The sequence below is a fragment of the Trematomus bernacchii genome, unplaced genomic scaffold, assembly GCF_902827165.1.
Source record: "Trematomus bernacchii unplaced genomic scaffold, fTreBer1.1, whole genome shotgun sequence".
NCBI classification, from domain to species: Eukaryota; Metazoa; Chordata; class Actinopteri; order Perciformes; family Nototheniidae; genus Trematomus; species Trematomus bernacchii.
Window position 1 is genome coordinate 2,753,415 of NW_022987710.1, and position 17,096 is coordinate 2,770,510.

The 17,096-nt window shown below is 42.4% G+C and overlaps 1 protein-coding gene across 5 annotated transcripts in view; it reads right to left on the bottom strand.

Moving 5' to 3' along the window:
- Positions 1 to 6,695: 6,695 nt before the first annotated feature.
- nadsyn1 (NAD synthetase 1) overlaps positions 6,696 to 17,096 on the bottom strand; it is an 86,797-nt gene continuing 76,396 nt past the window's right edge. For 3 of the 5 annotated variants that reach the window (XM_034141000.1, XM_034141002.1, XM_034140998.1), the window contains 5 exons: positions 13,813 to 13,882; positions 13,267 to 13,395; positions 12,429 to 12,605; positions 9,041 to 9,125; positions 6,696 to 7,276 (listed from right to left, as the gene is read on the bottom strand). In XM_034141000.1, the coding sequence (XP_033996891.1) occupies positions 7,245 to 7,276; positions 9,041 to 9,125; positions 12,429 to 12,605; positions 13,267 to 13,395; positions 13,813 to 13,882 (493 nt within the window). In that variant the 3' untranslated portion in view covers positions 6,696 to 7,244. Of the gene's footprint in view, positions 7,277 to 9,015; positions 9,126 to 12,422; positions 12,606 to 13,266; positions 13,396 to 13,812; positions 13,883 to 17,096 lie in introns of those variants that run through there. The other 2 variants (XM_034140999.1, XM_034141001.1) reach the window with 2 other exon arrangements.

Below are 17,096 nucleotides of genomic sequence, written 5' to 3' on the forward strand. Positions count from 1 at the left end.
AGCTCATCAGACAAATGCCGGCCCCACAGCACTGGATCCTGTAATCACACACACACAGAGCCGACAGCACCCATCATGGTGTGGAGGGGTCGTCACAATAACAGACTGCATATTTTCATAATTCTATTAAATTTAAAGTCAAAATTGACTTCTATATATGCTTTGCCTAAAATCATGAAGTCATTTAAAAAGCAGAATGTGGCACTACCTCACAAAACAATAATTCATGGATTTAACAGAAATAATTATATGAATTGGTGACCTAAATCTGGTGTTGGGATAGAAATGTTGCAGGAGGTTGCTCAATAGTATATAGTGTGGGTGGCTCTTAAAAGAGCCTTTTAATGTGTGCTGTTGCATTACACGTTGTCTTGCCATGGGACCGTTCCCTCTGCATTGAAGTATGATGTGAAGACCTCCCGAACTCTGATGGCCTCTCTTGCAGAGTTGTTGGCTGCAATTCTTCCAAGACCTGGCAGTGGCTCCACATCAGCAACTGATGCGGCTTTCACACCAGCGCTTTTCCCTTTCTAGCTCCGAGCTGGAGCTTTTCTGGTTCAGCTCCGGTTTCCCTTTTCTGCTCCCGCTCTGTTCACACCACTCAGAGCCGGGATGGTGCTGCCGCTGCTGCGTCATGACGTCACCGTTTACATCGCTGATTTGCTCCCCAACGGAGCTCACAACAACAACAACAACGGGGGACTGCGTTGGGTCGATGATCGTGTTGCTTTTAATCATACGAAGCCAGATTAAATTAAATAACGACTTCTCCAACCTTATACTTTTCTCCAGAGTGCCGTGGTTCATTGTTTATTAATGTGTTTCAGCGGCATTTACCGACCGCTGCAGTGCTGGCTGCTCTTCCACAGGAGTTTATTCTCCCGTTAGCTCCGTGTTAGCTCACACGGCTCTAAAGTATTCACTGTCTGACTGTCACACAAGCAGCTGATACATATCCCCAGTTCCCCTTAAGTGAATGTGTGTCAGTCTTGAATTGACGCTGTTTGGCATCACAACGCTGTATGACAGTTTCTCTGGTATAACATGGGTGATGTTAGCATAGCAACCGAAGCTAAACTGACTACTTGCTAAGCCGTTTTTTACAGGCACATTTTACCGGCGTATTTTTCATTATGATTCTACTTGTGATAGTCGGACATGACAACCTGTGCAGCCCATGTATTGATTCCATCCGATAGCTGCTACAATACAAAACAAAACGTCTGCCTGCTCTCCACAATGATCAATAACAGCGAACGGATGGTCAAAGTAAGGTACAATAAACAGAATCACACGAAAGCCTGGTTAGTGTTGCCTGACTTTATAAAGTGTGTTTTTTTTTTATAAGTGTGTAGTTGCCTTCTAGTCACTTTGCTCAGCGCTACTTCTTGTAGGCAGGCATGACGAGACTCTACAGTCGACCCATGTTCAGGGGAGGTGGGTTTGAAGTAGTACCCCTCAATGCAGTGCCGCAATGCCTCAATCAGCTTCAATGTGGGCGGGAGCGTCAACCTTTGAGGCACGTGACGTCCCCGACTCCCGTGTTGTGTACTTACCCAGTCACAAAAGTAACATATTATATCTTATATTATTAATATATATAATTCTGATGTCTGTTGGCTATTTAAACATTCCCTGATAAAACGTTATTTCAGCGTCAATAAATGAGTGTAATCCCAGTGTGTTTAGTGTACAACATCACATGTCATTTCACCTTCAATTCACGGTTTTCACAACATTAGCCACATGCTAATGCTAACCGGAAATGCAAGACCTTTTAGATAAAGTGTTAAAGTGGACCTATCATGCTATATTTGAATAATATAGTGTAGGACCATACCTATATAAGGCATATTTGATTACTTTTTTTTTCAAAATACCAAACAGATCATCGCATTTTAGCCATGCCTCATTTCGCTCAATTTGAAAAATGTTAGCTCTGTTTTTGCAAGGGCTGATTCTGTGAGAACAGCACCATCTACAGGCCTGGCATATGTACTACAGCGTCTCCAGCGCTTTCGAACGGCAATGGCCGTGGCTGTCTCCTCCTGATTGGTGGAGTTGGCCCAATAGCCGTAGCGCCACTGTCCTGACGTCAGGACAGTGTTCAAATCTGGATCAGTTTTTATCAGATCCGTTTGCAGCCCCCTTTTTTAGAGATTTGGGTATGGAGGAAAATAGAGAGGGTTGTGTTTCTGACACTTGGTGAGTTCCCTGGAAACACCCGGGGACACATATTCATGTATTAAAAGACATACAAAAGTGCATTTTGCATGATAGGTCCCCTTTAAGTTAATAGTTAGTGTGAACTTCCGGTGTGTTTCATAATAAAACTGCTTTAAATTAAAACCCTGTATTAATTTAAATTACGTCATATCAACATTTGATTTTAATTTCTTACAGTAGGAGAGGGTTTTGGGGTTTAGGTTTGGGAGGGAGGAAGGAAGATTAGGATTAGGTAAAAAGGTAGGGAGTGGTTAGGGTTAGGATGGGGGGAAGGGAAGGGTTAGATTGAAGGGAGGGAAGAGAACTGCTACCGGGAAACAGGATGCAACGCGTCATCTGTGAAGCTCCGCCCACGTTGAGCTCCCGCCCACATTGAGCTCATTGAGGCATTGCGCACTGCATTGAGGGGCTTCTCTAGTTTCCTGCACGCCTCGACGTAAGAGAGACGTAAGCGACGCCGCCTCTTAGCTCCGGAGTCTTGCTTCTAGACCGACAATTTTTTGGAGCTGGAAACGAACTGGATTCCGGAGCTAAGAGGCGGCGCCGCTGCGGTGTGAACAGGAAAAAACTGTACTTTTCAGGCTCTAGCTCCGAGCCGGCGCTGAAAACGCGTTGGTGTGAAAGGGGCATGAGATGGCCCTCTGTGTGTTTGTGTTACGGGTCCCCGATAAGAGGACCACAGTAACAGTAATGATACCTGTAATGAGCAGGTGAGACAGGAGCAATGAGGACACAGGTTATTGGGTTTCCTTCCAGATTGCTTCTACTGGTAGTTTTATTACACAAACTTATTTAAACATCTTAATTCTCAATCAGTGTATTTACTTAATCATTCACTTTCCTGACAGCTCCATCAACACACATCCACTGTCAATAACCCCTTCTGTGACAAACACACATTTAAGCTGAACTTTACATTCACTAATCTTTTGTACCTGTCGTACATCTTGTTTACAGTATTAAACCTGTATTAAAGTTAAACCTGCTTATTAAGTAGGGATGCTCCGATCGATCGTTGCTCTCTATAAAGGCCGATCAGGAGAGCCGATCACATTACATAAAATACATGACACTTTTCTCTGTGCGCGGCAAAACAAGCTCGCCAAAATGGCTTCACGGGTCTGGCAGTATTTTAAGGTGTCCGAAAAAGACAATAAAATAGCGGTGCAACGCGTGTGAAGCAGAAATCCTACAGCTCCACCCGCTGTGACGGACCGGTGAGCGGAGCAAAACACACACTAAGAGTTAGACCTAACACACTTAGCTATTTTATCTACCTCTGGAACTAGCTAAACTAGTTATAAATATGTTTATCTTCACTGTCAGGTCACTCATTACTGGATCAGTGAGCTGCATGAGATACTGACAGGCTGTCAGGGGAGGGAGAGGGAGGGGGAGAGGGAGGGAGAGAGGAAAAGAGAGCGCTTCCACTCATTTCACCCGTGTTATTATCGTTATTATCCAAAGTTAATGTAAACTTGAATAATGTACTTCATTTGAATGTAATAATTATGTTGATTGTTGTTTTTGGAAGCGCATCATGTATAGAAAAATTAATCTGAACTGTTCGATCCGTTACGATTATAAACTGAAGCAATATAAAAATGAGCCCCATTAACTGAGTTTTAAACATCACTTTAAATGGAAGATCCCCATAGCCCCCACCCACCCTATGATCGGTATCGGCCGATACTGATTCCGGTGATCGGCCCCAAAATCCCTGATTGGAGCATCCCTATTATTAAGCATTTTAAATCGTATGTGGTAAGTTGCCAAAGTGCTTTGTTTTGAACATTCATCAGTATTATAATCAAAAAGAGAAATATGAACGTTAGTTTTGACTGAAATGATCAAATAAAGTCAACATTTCAGTCTTTACTGAGCTGTGTGGGGTTTGTTCAACTTTTAAAAGATGTTTGAATGGTGATATACAGTGATAGATGTTAAAGGAGAGGTGTCATGCTTTTCCGGTTATTACCCGTCCCCTTGTGTGTTATGAAGGTTTTTATGCATGTAAACGGTGTGCAGAGTCACAAACCCTCAAAGTACACCCTGTAGCGAGTAAAACTCTAACACAGAAAATACCTCCCCAAAACGCCTCGTTGGAGATACGTCATTGTCCATTTGATTCTTCCGGGTACGGGATGAACGAAATGGACCAATCCGTGGAGCCATTACGTTAAGCCCCCGCTGATTGGTCCAAATTGACCAATCCACGGACTTCCTCACACACACACTCTCAGCTGATTTCTCCTCCCTGGCTGCAGGGTGATAACAGACAGTTGGGATCGCGGCGAAATTCTCTCTGCAGACCCATTCTCACAGCGTTTATCAACCTTTTTCTTACTCAATATCAAGCCACACTTATTGTTTTTACTTCGGCTGTGACTTTGTGTGTGCTCAGGATGAGTTTGGCTGTGTTTCGCTATATCCTAAACAAGGAAACAACACCTCCACGGAGCTCAGCGCGATTCACAACGTCCCGACCAATCAGAGCACACTGTGCTCACAGGGAGGGTGGGGGCTGGAGCTATTGGAGCTACAACGAGCCGTTAAAGGCAGAGAGTGAAATTCAGTGATACACGTAGTTTACAGAGATGCTGTATGAGAAACCAATGTGAGTTTGGAAAATTGCACAATATAAATCTATTTTAGATAGACCTCAACAATGGAATTATGATCAGTGGAAATGGCCATGACACCTCTCCTTTAAGGACTAACGTTCATAATAAATACATTTGTATTTATTTAAGATATTTTCATACAATCATACATAGGCTATTGGGATCATTTGTATTAATGTGGACCGGAGGGAGAGGGTGACAAGCACAAGTTTCACTTTACTTTTTCTGTTGTCCACGTTCAATAAAGCATAAAACAACACCCATCACGTTCATAAAGCATAACACAACACCCATCAGAGCACGGTTGCAGAGTCTCTAGATGAGTTTACAGTAGTCCGTCATTCTAGTCTGCTGTATACAAATCTGTAGTTTCCCCACAGCAGACGGCACATTCATGACGTCCGCTGGCGCATCATAAATACGTCGGATAGTGAAAGTGCAGGTCGGATTCTCAAAGCACCGCAGTCTCTTCTCCTAAGTCCTTTTGAATTCTCCTATCCACTATTCCTTAATCCCGTGACGTTTCACACAGAGGTTAAGGAATAGACGATAGGGGATATGCCGATAGGGGCTGATTTTTGGACTATTCGACTGCAGCCCTGGAACCGTTCAGCACAAGTTGCCATGGAGATCTACCCCAGTAATAAGTGAACCAGCCTCGTAGGACAGAAAACCCAGAGTTAACCCTGAAGTTACCTTGCTAAGTGAAAATCCGGCTTCGTAGTACAGGCCTCAGGTCAGAAGAATTTCATTGCCATTTCTACACTGTAGCTTATGTGCATATGACAATAAAACCTTTGAATCTTGAGCAGTGTGTCTGTGTTTTCTATTTTGTTTCTATACTCAATGTCTTGAGTGTCTAAGGTTTCGGATCCACGACAGATCAGGAAGCAGACTTTTTTTGTGGCAGATGTGAGATTTGTTTACTTTTCACACCCATGTTGTTTACCATTGACTTCTTATCAGCAGGAGAGCTTCCATTGAAACATTGATGACTTTGTGGTGATTTTCACTTTGGTAATCAAACTGCAGCCTGTAATGTGAGAGGAGGATGTGAGGATAACAGCAGGAGAGAAGAGAAAGACTACGAAATATACGAGACAAAAGAGAAGAAGAAAGTACAGAGGAGAGGAGGTGGGCTCAATATTAATAATTATTTATACATTTGTAATTCTATCAAATCTCAACTGTTATTTAGCAGTGACACATGCATGCAGGGGGAGAGGAGACACAATTATTATTATTATCATTAATGTACTTAAAGTTTTTAACTATTATCCAATTTTGTCTGTTGTTTGCTTTTTAAGAGAGATGTGAAGGAGAGCAACTGCATGTGGATAAGTATGTCTTGATAATCCTTTACTTCGTGAAGAATAAGTATCTTTTAACATTTTTTTATAACTACAAGTATATAGGGCACAATTAGGGGTACACCTCACTATGTAAAAGGTCAATATCAATATATTCAATGTTTTATTTATAACTATGTATTGATGAATACCTTAACACCTTTATTATTGTAATTATAATTTTGTTAACAAATAAGCAGAGGAGAAGAAAGGATTAAATAACCAAGAAGTGAAGAGATGAAGAAAGAAAAATGAAATGAGAAGAAACATTAAAAGAGATGGAGGCACGATATTCTGTAAAGGGAAAGTATTTTAATGTAAAAATATGAATATCAACTTATTTAATGTTATTGGCAGAACTTTGTTTAGTTATTTGGAATTGGGTCGGTTAGTACTTTTGAAATAATGTCAAACTAGAGGAAAAGTCTTGATTAATGTTTCCAAAGTTTATGTTTGCAGCTGACATTGTAGTTTTAAACTCAACCAACACATATACTGTATGCATGATGTTTTATTATTATGACCTGTGCAGAGCCCTAATGTTAAACAATGATCACAGTGCAAACCATTTGAACCATTTCCAAAAGTAGTAGATATATTCACTTCCACACATACAGGAATAAATCAGGCTCAAACTGTGAACAGGGTTTATTCACAAAGTTCAAGTTATTCTAAGATGTTTATTCTAGTTGGTTACTTACATGTGAGCTTCAGAGAGGTGGAGAAGACACTATTTCCTAGGCCTTGATTAAATATGTTGACAAAAGTGACTATACAAAAGAGAGATTTAAAATGCTCCAAAGCCACTTGGTAAAGCTTTGGAGTGACGGCATGTCAGCTGATACAAAGTGAAACAGGCTGAGGTAGAACAAAGCTTCTTTACACACAACAGTTCTTCTTCTCCCTGCTTGTTAGCACAGTTTTGGACACGCCTGTTCTATGGGCTCATGTGCTTGTTAGCACAATACAAAGTAATCACAAATGGTAACAAATGGTCTTCTCCACCAGTCAGAGTTGTATGACTTTTACTGAAGAACTTTTTGGTTCAGGGAGTTTGCTGCCATCTGGGACACGGACCTGTGGGTAAGGAGAGGAAACACTGGAGTTGGCGGGTTAGAGGAACCACAGATGCCAGGGTTTTATTCAACCAAAAACTATTTTAAACAGTTGCAATGAAGTTCTGACCCCATAGAAAAGGTTTGTCCAAACCTTTTTCACCGAGGGCCACATATAGAAAAATATAAGAAGGGCTGGGCCCCTCACTAGAGGTGAGGTATATGCTAAGTGTTAAGGAATAATTCTTCTAGATATCTAACCTTTTACTCTGACATGTGTTATCTCCTTTAAGGAAAGGCCTTGGTGCCATATGTGTTGTTGTCACCAGTGTGTGACCGGTCAACTTGACTGGCACGTAGGGTAATTGTTGTGAGAACACTGAGGCACTTCTTTATCGGTGTTTGTGGGCTCTAGGATGTGAAATCCTTGAGGCCATGAGCGTCGGACGCAGATGATTCAGTGTTTAGTCTACTCCTTCAGAGATGTTGATTTCTCTCTGTGAACCTGTTAAAAGGTCTAGCATAGAGAGAGGTTCTTCAGAATTGACGTGGCAACTCTACCGTGTGGTCAGAACCTCTGACTCTTTGATTTGTGATGTGAATCCTCCGGCCGAATACTCTGAATAAACCCATCAGTGTTTGACATCAAAGCTCCAACTCTCACCGTGTCTCCTTCCTGAGTCGGTGACTCCATGCATTACTACACAGAAGTTTCCTCCACACTAAGTTATAAGTTAGCAAAATCAATCAAATGTAGGTAAATTAAGCTTGATACTTGAAAATGCTGTAAGAAACACAACAGCCTACATCACAGCTCTCCACAGGGTTTCATTTATTTAGTTTGCAGCTCATGGCTTAAAACAGAAGCTTCAGATTTCCTATAAAAAGATTTGTTATGCAATAAAGGATTGGGCTTTTTATATCAACTAAGATTCGTTTGAAAATGTTTCCAACTTTAATTGATTGAATTTATTTGAAAAGTGGGCACACATGAATACTGTCATATATTTGTACATATATATTTAATTAGTACAATATATGACAAGCACAAGTTTAATTTGTGGGCCTTATTTCATTATACCATTTGAATTAGCTGAGGGCCGTTTCAAAATGGGCCGCATTTGGCCCCCGGGCCGGAGTTTGGACACCCCTGCCATAGAAGAACTTAACGAAACCTGACTCATGCTATGCTAGCTTAACAGAAACGATGGAACTCAAACACTAGCAACTAAACTACAAATAAAGAAACAGGAAAAAAGTGTGGTGCCGTGATGACGTATTTTTGTAGCCTGACCTGAAAGTTAGGATCACAAGGGCTGCGTCAGCAAAAAGCAATTGGATATTTCCATTGGATTTTGGAATATTGCAGAAAATAAGATCTTTGGCAAACACACGTTTATGATACTTTCACGTTTGTTCAGAAGGATAATCTCATGACTTCACATCACCAGCGCTAAGCTAATGGCGGCTAATGTGCGAAAAAGACGTCTCATTTAGATACTTGTTAGCAACCGTTGTTTTTAGGAGCTTCAGACATCCACCAGTGGGGTATTTACTGACTTTTTTCATCTTGTAGAATAAAATGTTAAAATCTCTTCAGTTTGTGTTACCTCGCATCCTATTTCAAGCCTCTAACCAAAAACAAATGGATCTTGAGGCGAGGGAACAGGAAGGGCTAAAATGCTAACTCACTATCGGGTTTGAGGACTCATTTATGCACCAATAAATTAATGTTCTCTAAAGAAAACGAAATCTCTTAACTAATAACCGCAACCAGGATCCCCACCTTCTGTTTTAGAAGGTTCCACTTCAGAGGCTGCATCCTCTCCTCCAGCTGCAGTGACCAGCAGTGGAACCTTCAGCACCGGGATCTGAATAAGAATAAAGTAAAGATAAGGATTATATTAAGAATTTGTATTAATCCCTCAGGGGAAATTCTGTTTTCCACTCTGGTGTTAGTTTACAATGTCACACATAGGACTGAAATGCACTCACACATGCACAAACAGGACCTTTAGACATGCACTTCTGCAGAGGTGGCAGAGCGAAACAGCTGCCAGTGCTCCAGAGCCGGGGAGCAGTTGGGGGTAGGGTGCCTTGCTCAAGGACACCTCGGCAGTGCCCAGGAGTTGAACTGGCACCTCTCCAGCTAACAGTCCACACTCCGTAATGTTGGTCCGATTGGGACTTGAACCAGAGACCCTTCGGTTCCAAGGCCAATCCCTACAGACTGAGTGACTGCTGCCCCCCAGACAAGATAAAGTTAAAATACAACATACTTTACATGTCTTGCAAAAACAGAACTTAACGCGAAACTAAATAAACTCTTCTACATCACAGCTTCAACAGAAACGCCTTGACCCTGAACAGTGGCGTTCCACAGAGTTGAGTGCTCAGCCCACTCCTTTACTCCCTCTTCACACATGACTTCATTCCTGATCATGCCTCCCATGCCTTCATTAAGTTTGCAGACAACACCACAGTGTTCGGCCTTATCAGTCACAACGATGAGTCAGCCTACAGGGAGGAGGTTTAGCTTCTAACAACATGGTCTGCTGACAACAACCTTGCCATCAACACTACCAACAAAACAAAAGAAATGTGTTTAGTGTATGGGTCCCTATCCTCAAGCTTCCGACAGTTTATGGAGGTTTTCCATTACACATATTTTCATTCTGTGTGACTGGCGAAGCCACACAGTATAGTATTCAACATACTTATCTCATCTGATCTTATTCTCGTTCTTCCGCCACAAATGTTGTCATGCTACTCGTCCGGCAGCGTTGACACGAAACACACAAAAAACGTGCGGAACGACCGGGATCGGGTTGCTATGTCTTTTATAAGAGATTCGCCTAGCCGTTTTCACGCAAATCGCAGAAAACTGCGATCATTTGCCCCATAGGAATGAACTGGAGAGCTGGTTAAGACTTAGGCTGCAGCCACACGGAGACGAAACGGGTCGTATCCGCTACAGTTCTCCATCTTATAGACCAGGGGTTTTCAAAGTGTGGGAAGGTGAGCCTCCCCTCAGAGAAACCAGAAAAGCTCCAGCTCGGAGCTAGAAAGGGAAAAGCGCTGGTGTGAAAGCCGCATAAGAGAAAATGTCATTAAATGCTCAGTTTTCGCTGTCTACCTTTCTCTTTTTTGAGCATGCCATTTGAAATTACTCACTGACTGCACCGATTTGATTGGCTGAGTAGCGTCACCTCCTTAAAACATTAAACAATAGCTTTTTAAAACCATTTTATCTTTATGTTTTAAACATACATTTTTGTTATGTTTTAAACACTACATTTTTAACATTTTCAACATCGTGGATAAATCCTTATATGCTCCCGGCAACACACTGAACGACAACTTTGCCTCCTTATTACACTCAGCCCTACTTTAGTGGGAACAATCAGTCTGCGTCTTTGATGCGCACAGGCGGATGATGCGGGGATCAGAGTCCTGCATCGGGTCGGGGTACCCGACGGGTGACCCGCAAAAAAGTGATTCGCGGGTGGTATTTTTTCAAACATTTTTTTGCGGGTTCGGTTCTGGGTAAAACAAAGAAGATGCGGGTCGGGTCGCGGGTGTTGCATAATAAATATATTTAAATAATAATAATTGAATTTAATGTTTAAAGATTCCTCAGACCTCTCCCCCGCGGGACCGTGCATAATCATAACCTCTGCACCGCATCAATCTGCTGCTGAGCACGCCACATTCGAAATGGCTGAGGTGAAGCTCTCTAGCGGAGAATACAGCATTGTAAATAACTCTTCCTCAAGAGCGAAATCCAGCGTCTGGGAGGCTTTTGGTGTCATCCTAGATGGAGAAAATAACCAACATCCCACACTTTTTGAGCCAAATACACAACTGCGTGTGTTAATAATTGCATGTTTTCACTGCTCCTAGGATATGCGGGTTCGGGTCGGTTTGCGGATCTTGTGCCGACGGGTCGGGCTGGTTTGCGGAACTAATTGGCAATATGTGTGGGTGGCGGGGCGGGTTCGGTATTGCACGTCGCGGGTACGGGGTGGGAGTGGGTCTTGAAAATCAGACCTGTGCAGGACTCTGGCGGGGATGCAATGTAGACAGGAATAAACGCAGATCATCCTCTGGCTGCAGCCTTGACCGGCACTTGCTTTTGATCAAAGTCAATGCGGCAAACCTGCACTCACACAGGTAGGTGGAGGTGAAGGGAATGAGCACTTTTACAGCCTTTTTGGCGAGTTGGGGGAACTCGGTCTCCACAGACAGCCAAAAGTGTGCAAGTGACACTTTACTCATCTTGTTCTCGTTATTTTTTTCTTACGCTGCGCCTCCCCTGAAGCTCTCTGGCACGCCTCACACTTTGAAAACCGCTGTTATAGACAGTTCCGCCACACGAGGCCGACAGGGAAACGCAGATAACGATAACGGGTCCCAAGGTGGGTAGATCTGCGGAACGCAACGCTCTGGGGCCCCATACGATCATTTCCTGATAACGATGACGCAATAGCCCCGCCTCTCCCCACCTCTGCTGCTCACTGCTGTAGCATGGTCAGTAGCTACTGTCAGTAGCTAGTGCTACTGACCATGCTACAGATGTTAGTGCACAATCTACAGCTCCTCTACCACAACCATCAGCAACAAGTGGACATGGAGAATTACATGAACTACATGTTGCTAAATCCACCGCGGAGAATAAACAGAAGGGCAACCAGGCAACCATGGCAACCATGCTCGGGGGGTCTTCTTCGCTGCTTTTGGTGTATTTTGTGGCGGAAGTACAGCACCACTTACAGGCCCGGCATATCTACAGCGTCTCCAGTGGGTCGAGCTGTCTCGTGTGGACGGAAGACTTTTTTGATATCGAATTTGGTTCGTTTTCGTTATCGTCTCTGTGTGGCTCCAGCCTTAGAGTGGGTGACATCACGGCTAGAGGGGAGAGGAGCTTTGAACTTTGAACACACCTGTCGGTCGTTAACTAAATCCAGTGGTAATCTAAAGATGTTCAGAAACGATGCGGGAATGTGATACAAGACTCCAAAAATGTATGCACTTGGAGCGCCCACACAAACCAACGGTGCGCTCTCAAAACAGCAGCTTGGCGACGTGCTTTCTCTTGAGGCATGCACTCAGTCCTCGTTGTAAATGATTGGAAGAGATGCTGGCACTTTGTGGAGACAGACACTTATTTATACCTGTTTGTCGATGCACCTGAACTGCCAGGTCCAGCGTGTGTTGTAGAGGAAAGGTCGGAGGTCAAAGCGGTTGTCGTCGGGGCTGTAGCTCTCTGCATGGTAGGACGGCGTCACTGTGGTCATCTTGTGGCGGTTCATCGAGTACATCCGGAAGAAGTGCTTCACCTTCTGGGCCACCTGAAGAAAGTCCCAGTACATTGATGTTGATGAGGCTAAATATCTGCTTAATCCACAATATGTATTATTATTAGTGTATGGCTGCAGAAGTTTCTCATTCAACTTTGAAGCACCTTTAAATCTCTGACACCATCAAGCTAACTTTAACTCCAGCAGCTAAAGTCATGAGCTCTCAACTGTGTTATTTAGGCTGATCATCTCTAATCAGTATTATTGGGTGTAATCAATCTTTATTATTAAGTTATCATACCGCAAGATTAAGAGTTATCAAACGATATTAGGAGTTCTAATACAAACATTGTCGGGTTGATTCATGTGTAGCTGTTATTAATACATTTTTATATAAATATACTAGTAATATTCTTACAAATGTGAAAAAATCCTCAATTTTTCCTAAAAAGTTATAAATTGCATTGTATTATCTGATCCTATTGTAGAACTAGCATAATTTGAACGTAGTGTTGTTGCTACAAGTATTCCAGTTTATTCTAAATAATTGACATTTAAATGGTTATAACAACAAAGTTCAAAAGGGCGCAGACATGGCCCCCCCCCACCGGGCCTGAAGTTGTCTGCTGTTCTTTAATATGTCTGAATTTATAAAAAATAAATAAAAGGCACAACACAGAAAAATGTCCCGCACTGTGACGTATTGACTGACCTCTGTGGGTGAGAGCATGTCCTTCCACGTGTGGATGAGTTTACAGAACATACTGAAGGGACCACACTTAGAGATCTTCCTCAGCCGTCCAATCACAGACAACTCTGAGTAGGTCATCCCCATGTCTGCCTGGGGGTGTTCGGAGAGAGATGGATGAACAATTAATATGTGGCTGCTTATGGAGATCAATATCTGGTGTTACAGATTTTCAAATATACTTATTTGTATTTTACAGAATATTAAAAGAAAAAAAACACATGACTTTTCCTACTCATCTTTCCTTTCATAAAAGTGAACAAATGGAATACACTACCTCCTTCTCCTCCAGCTCTGTTTGTAAAACTTCAGTTAGCCTAGAGTCCAATCATTATTAAAATGTTTCAATTATTTGCCTCTAAAGTGTTTTTTCTTCCCTAATTGACTGATGTGCAGTAATTTACTAATATGTGAAATATAATTTGTAACAGCTATTCACCAGCTGACCTGCAGTATTGGAAGTTTGGCTCTTTTATTATAAAGATCTATAGAAATGTTTGCCGTTCTGACCTCATCTGTCTGCGACACCTGGCCGTCTGTCAGAGGCTCCAGCTCGGCGGTGGGCGGAGCAGCCAGAATGCTGCAGAGGAAACACACAGCAGCTCTGACATCAAACCTCAACATTCAAACATGTACTTCAAATAAACATTGTGTATAAATGTGCTGCAGTTTGTTCTTGGTAACACATGTGTCACTATCATTGCTATGCTGATGACACACAGCTCTACATCAGAGCAAACCCAACCCCCTCTGCACCTCTGCCATCATCCACAATAACAACATGTCTGGAGGAGATAAAGGTGTGGATGAAGCACAACTTCCTTCAGTTAAACAGCTCCAAGACTGAAGCCATTCTTATTGGCACTCCACATCAGGTCCGTTCATCCTCCATCACCAGCATCACCTTCTCCGGTCAGAACATTCCACTCTCATCAACTGTTACCAATCTGGGTGTTAAAATGGATCCTCACCTGACCTTTCAGGCCCACATCAAACAAACATGCAAGACCTCCTTCTACCACCTCAGAAATATTGCTAAACTCCGCCCCACACTCAGTCTGCCAGATGCTGAAAAGCTTGTCCACGCCTTTGTCTCCTCCAGGCTGGACTACTGTAACGCACTTCTGATCGGGATTCCTAGCAAGAACATCCAGAAGCTGCAATACATACAGAACAGCGCTGCTAGGATCCTGATGAGAGTGCGGAAGTATGAACACATCACACCCATCCTCCAATCACTGCACTGGCTCCCGGTCTCACTCAGGATTGACTACAAAATCACCCTCTTCACTCATCAGTGCATACATGGAAATGCTCCCTCACCCCACAAACCTCCACGAGGAACGTACACTCTGAAAGGCTAACCTCCTCCTTCCCCCCCAGGACCAAACTGAAAACCATGGGAGACCGAGCCTTCTGCTCCGCTGCTCCGAGACTGTGGAATTCCCTCCCAAACCAGCTGAGGACACCACAGACTGTGGATGCTTTTAAAAAAGGCCCCAAGACCCCAAGCCTGTTTTTCAGGTTTCAGGCTCGAAAATGACATGCCCAGAACAAATGACTATAACTTCACTTCTAAAAGGGTTAAATTAATCATCTTTTTTCTCAAAGCAAGGTTACATCTGTGAGATGGATGTAGAAGTGTCAGAATCAATATAGATGTTTCTGTGTCAGAGTGAATTCAGATGGAACATAGTAAAAAAGTGTAAATTCTTACCTCCGCCTAACAAAAAACCATTACTTATAGTGAAAACCACCCTTGAATGATGGGTTAGTAGCCTAAAAGCTTTAGGAATCAAAATTATAACATATAATAAGTACCCTGTATCAAGATTGAGGCAAAACAAGTGAAAATTGACCTTTTTAGAGATATTTAGGGAAAAAGATTCCAGGCGGAATAAGCTTTGGGCACATTTGGGCACATCTGGTTCCATCAGTGCCATTTGACCTTTTTCAGGTACCAGACTGTAAAAATCATTTTATAACATTGAATCATCACTATAGGTATTCATTCCATCAAAAAAAAAGAAAAAAAAAAAGAAAAGAAATTATTGTAAAATTTAACCTGCTAATTATTGTCATGGATTTGACAACTGATTTATTTGCTATGTTCTGGCTGCTAGCTCAGTGAGTTCTGGCCGTGCAGTGATGAGACCTATGCCAATGGAATCTGTGGAATCTCAGCTTTCAGATGATGTGTTGTTTGTGCAGAAAGTATAATTATAAATGATAATTTTTGTGAGTTATGAGCAGAAATAGCATTAGTCCGTATTTGCTAAGGGCTCATTGAAAGGCTTCTTGTGAGAATTATTATTATTATTTTTTTATTTTTTTTCGTATAGTCAGTTAGCTGAGTTTCTTCCCGTCAGCTGGGTGTGGAACATTAATAGTTTCATAAATGACACTTCAGAGATCACACTGATGCTAGCAGATGTAGCATTTTCGGACCCTTCGGCGGGTCCTTGGGGTTTAACAGGCTAAAGGTGGGGTAGGTAAGTTTGAGAAACCGGCTCGAGATACACTTTTTGTTATATTCCATGGAATGCTCTTAGATCCCGATAGCAATGAATATCTTAAGTGCTTTGACAAAAAATCCATAAAAAGATTTCATCTGTGGAAGCCGTAGTACTGTAAAAAGCACGACCAATCATTTTAGCCGGCCCGGCTAAAATAACTGGATGGCCTACCTGCCTGTCAGCCTTCCATCTGTGCACAAACTTATCTCGTGCCCTCATTGGTCATGTGCGCGTTCGTGTGTGTTGGAGGAGGGGCTCTGTAAGGAAGTGGCAGATTTTCTCCGGCTGTGTATTTTCAAATTCTAGCGCACTCGAGCTGGTTTCTCCAAAATTACCTACCCCACCTTTAAACGCATCTTTTTAGAATAGCCTTTTACTCGATTTTTCAAACCCCCACATTTTGCCATGCCGGCATAAATGTCACTGCATTTATTCTGTTGTTTTAATTGTTTTTGTTGTTTTGTTTCACCCTTTTTACTCTGTAGCACTTTGAGTTTTGTTTACGCGAATGAAAAGTGCGCTTATAAATAAAATGTATTATTATTATTATTATTATTATCATCTAAAAGTAAAAAATAACAAACAAATGATGTGTTATATACAGTGGAGGAAATAAGTATTTGATCCCTTGCAGATTTTGTAAGTTTGCCCACTTACAAAGAAATTAACATAATAATTTTCATGGTAGGTTTATTTGAACAGTGCTGTAGAACTGTGGAGAGGAAGCTCGCTGTAGAGCCACAGAGTTTCAAACCACGCCCAGTCAGCTTTTAGTTAAATATATTCCAGCAACAAACACTTTTGCTTTTACTCAACTCTGCAACAGACCTCCAGGGGATTTTGTAAAAATGTAGACAGACACAGCTATATCACTTTTCTGCAGTTACAATACCTAACCCCAAACTGCTCGAGCAGGCATGTCTGCTATGGATAAATGTCAACTGAATGACATGACACAGCAGTGCAAAGAGACACTACAAAGAAAAAGTAGAGTCTGACTTCAGAGGCTCTGACATGTGGGCGGGACTAAGGACAGTGACTGACTACAAAGGAGCAGCGGGTGGTGCTGGGGGACTCTCTGTGTGCGCATCTCTCTCCCAGATGAGCTGAATACTTTTTTTGCACGCTTTGAGAGCAGCCAGGCTGTGGAGGTACAGAGGGACCAGGAGCTACACTGCCCTTTTGTTTTAAACAGGGCAGATGTGTGTAAATCCTTTAAAAAGGTTAATGCACACAAGGCTCCTGGACCTGACGGCATCCCTGGCCGTGTTCTCAGGG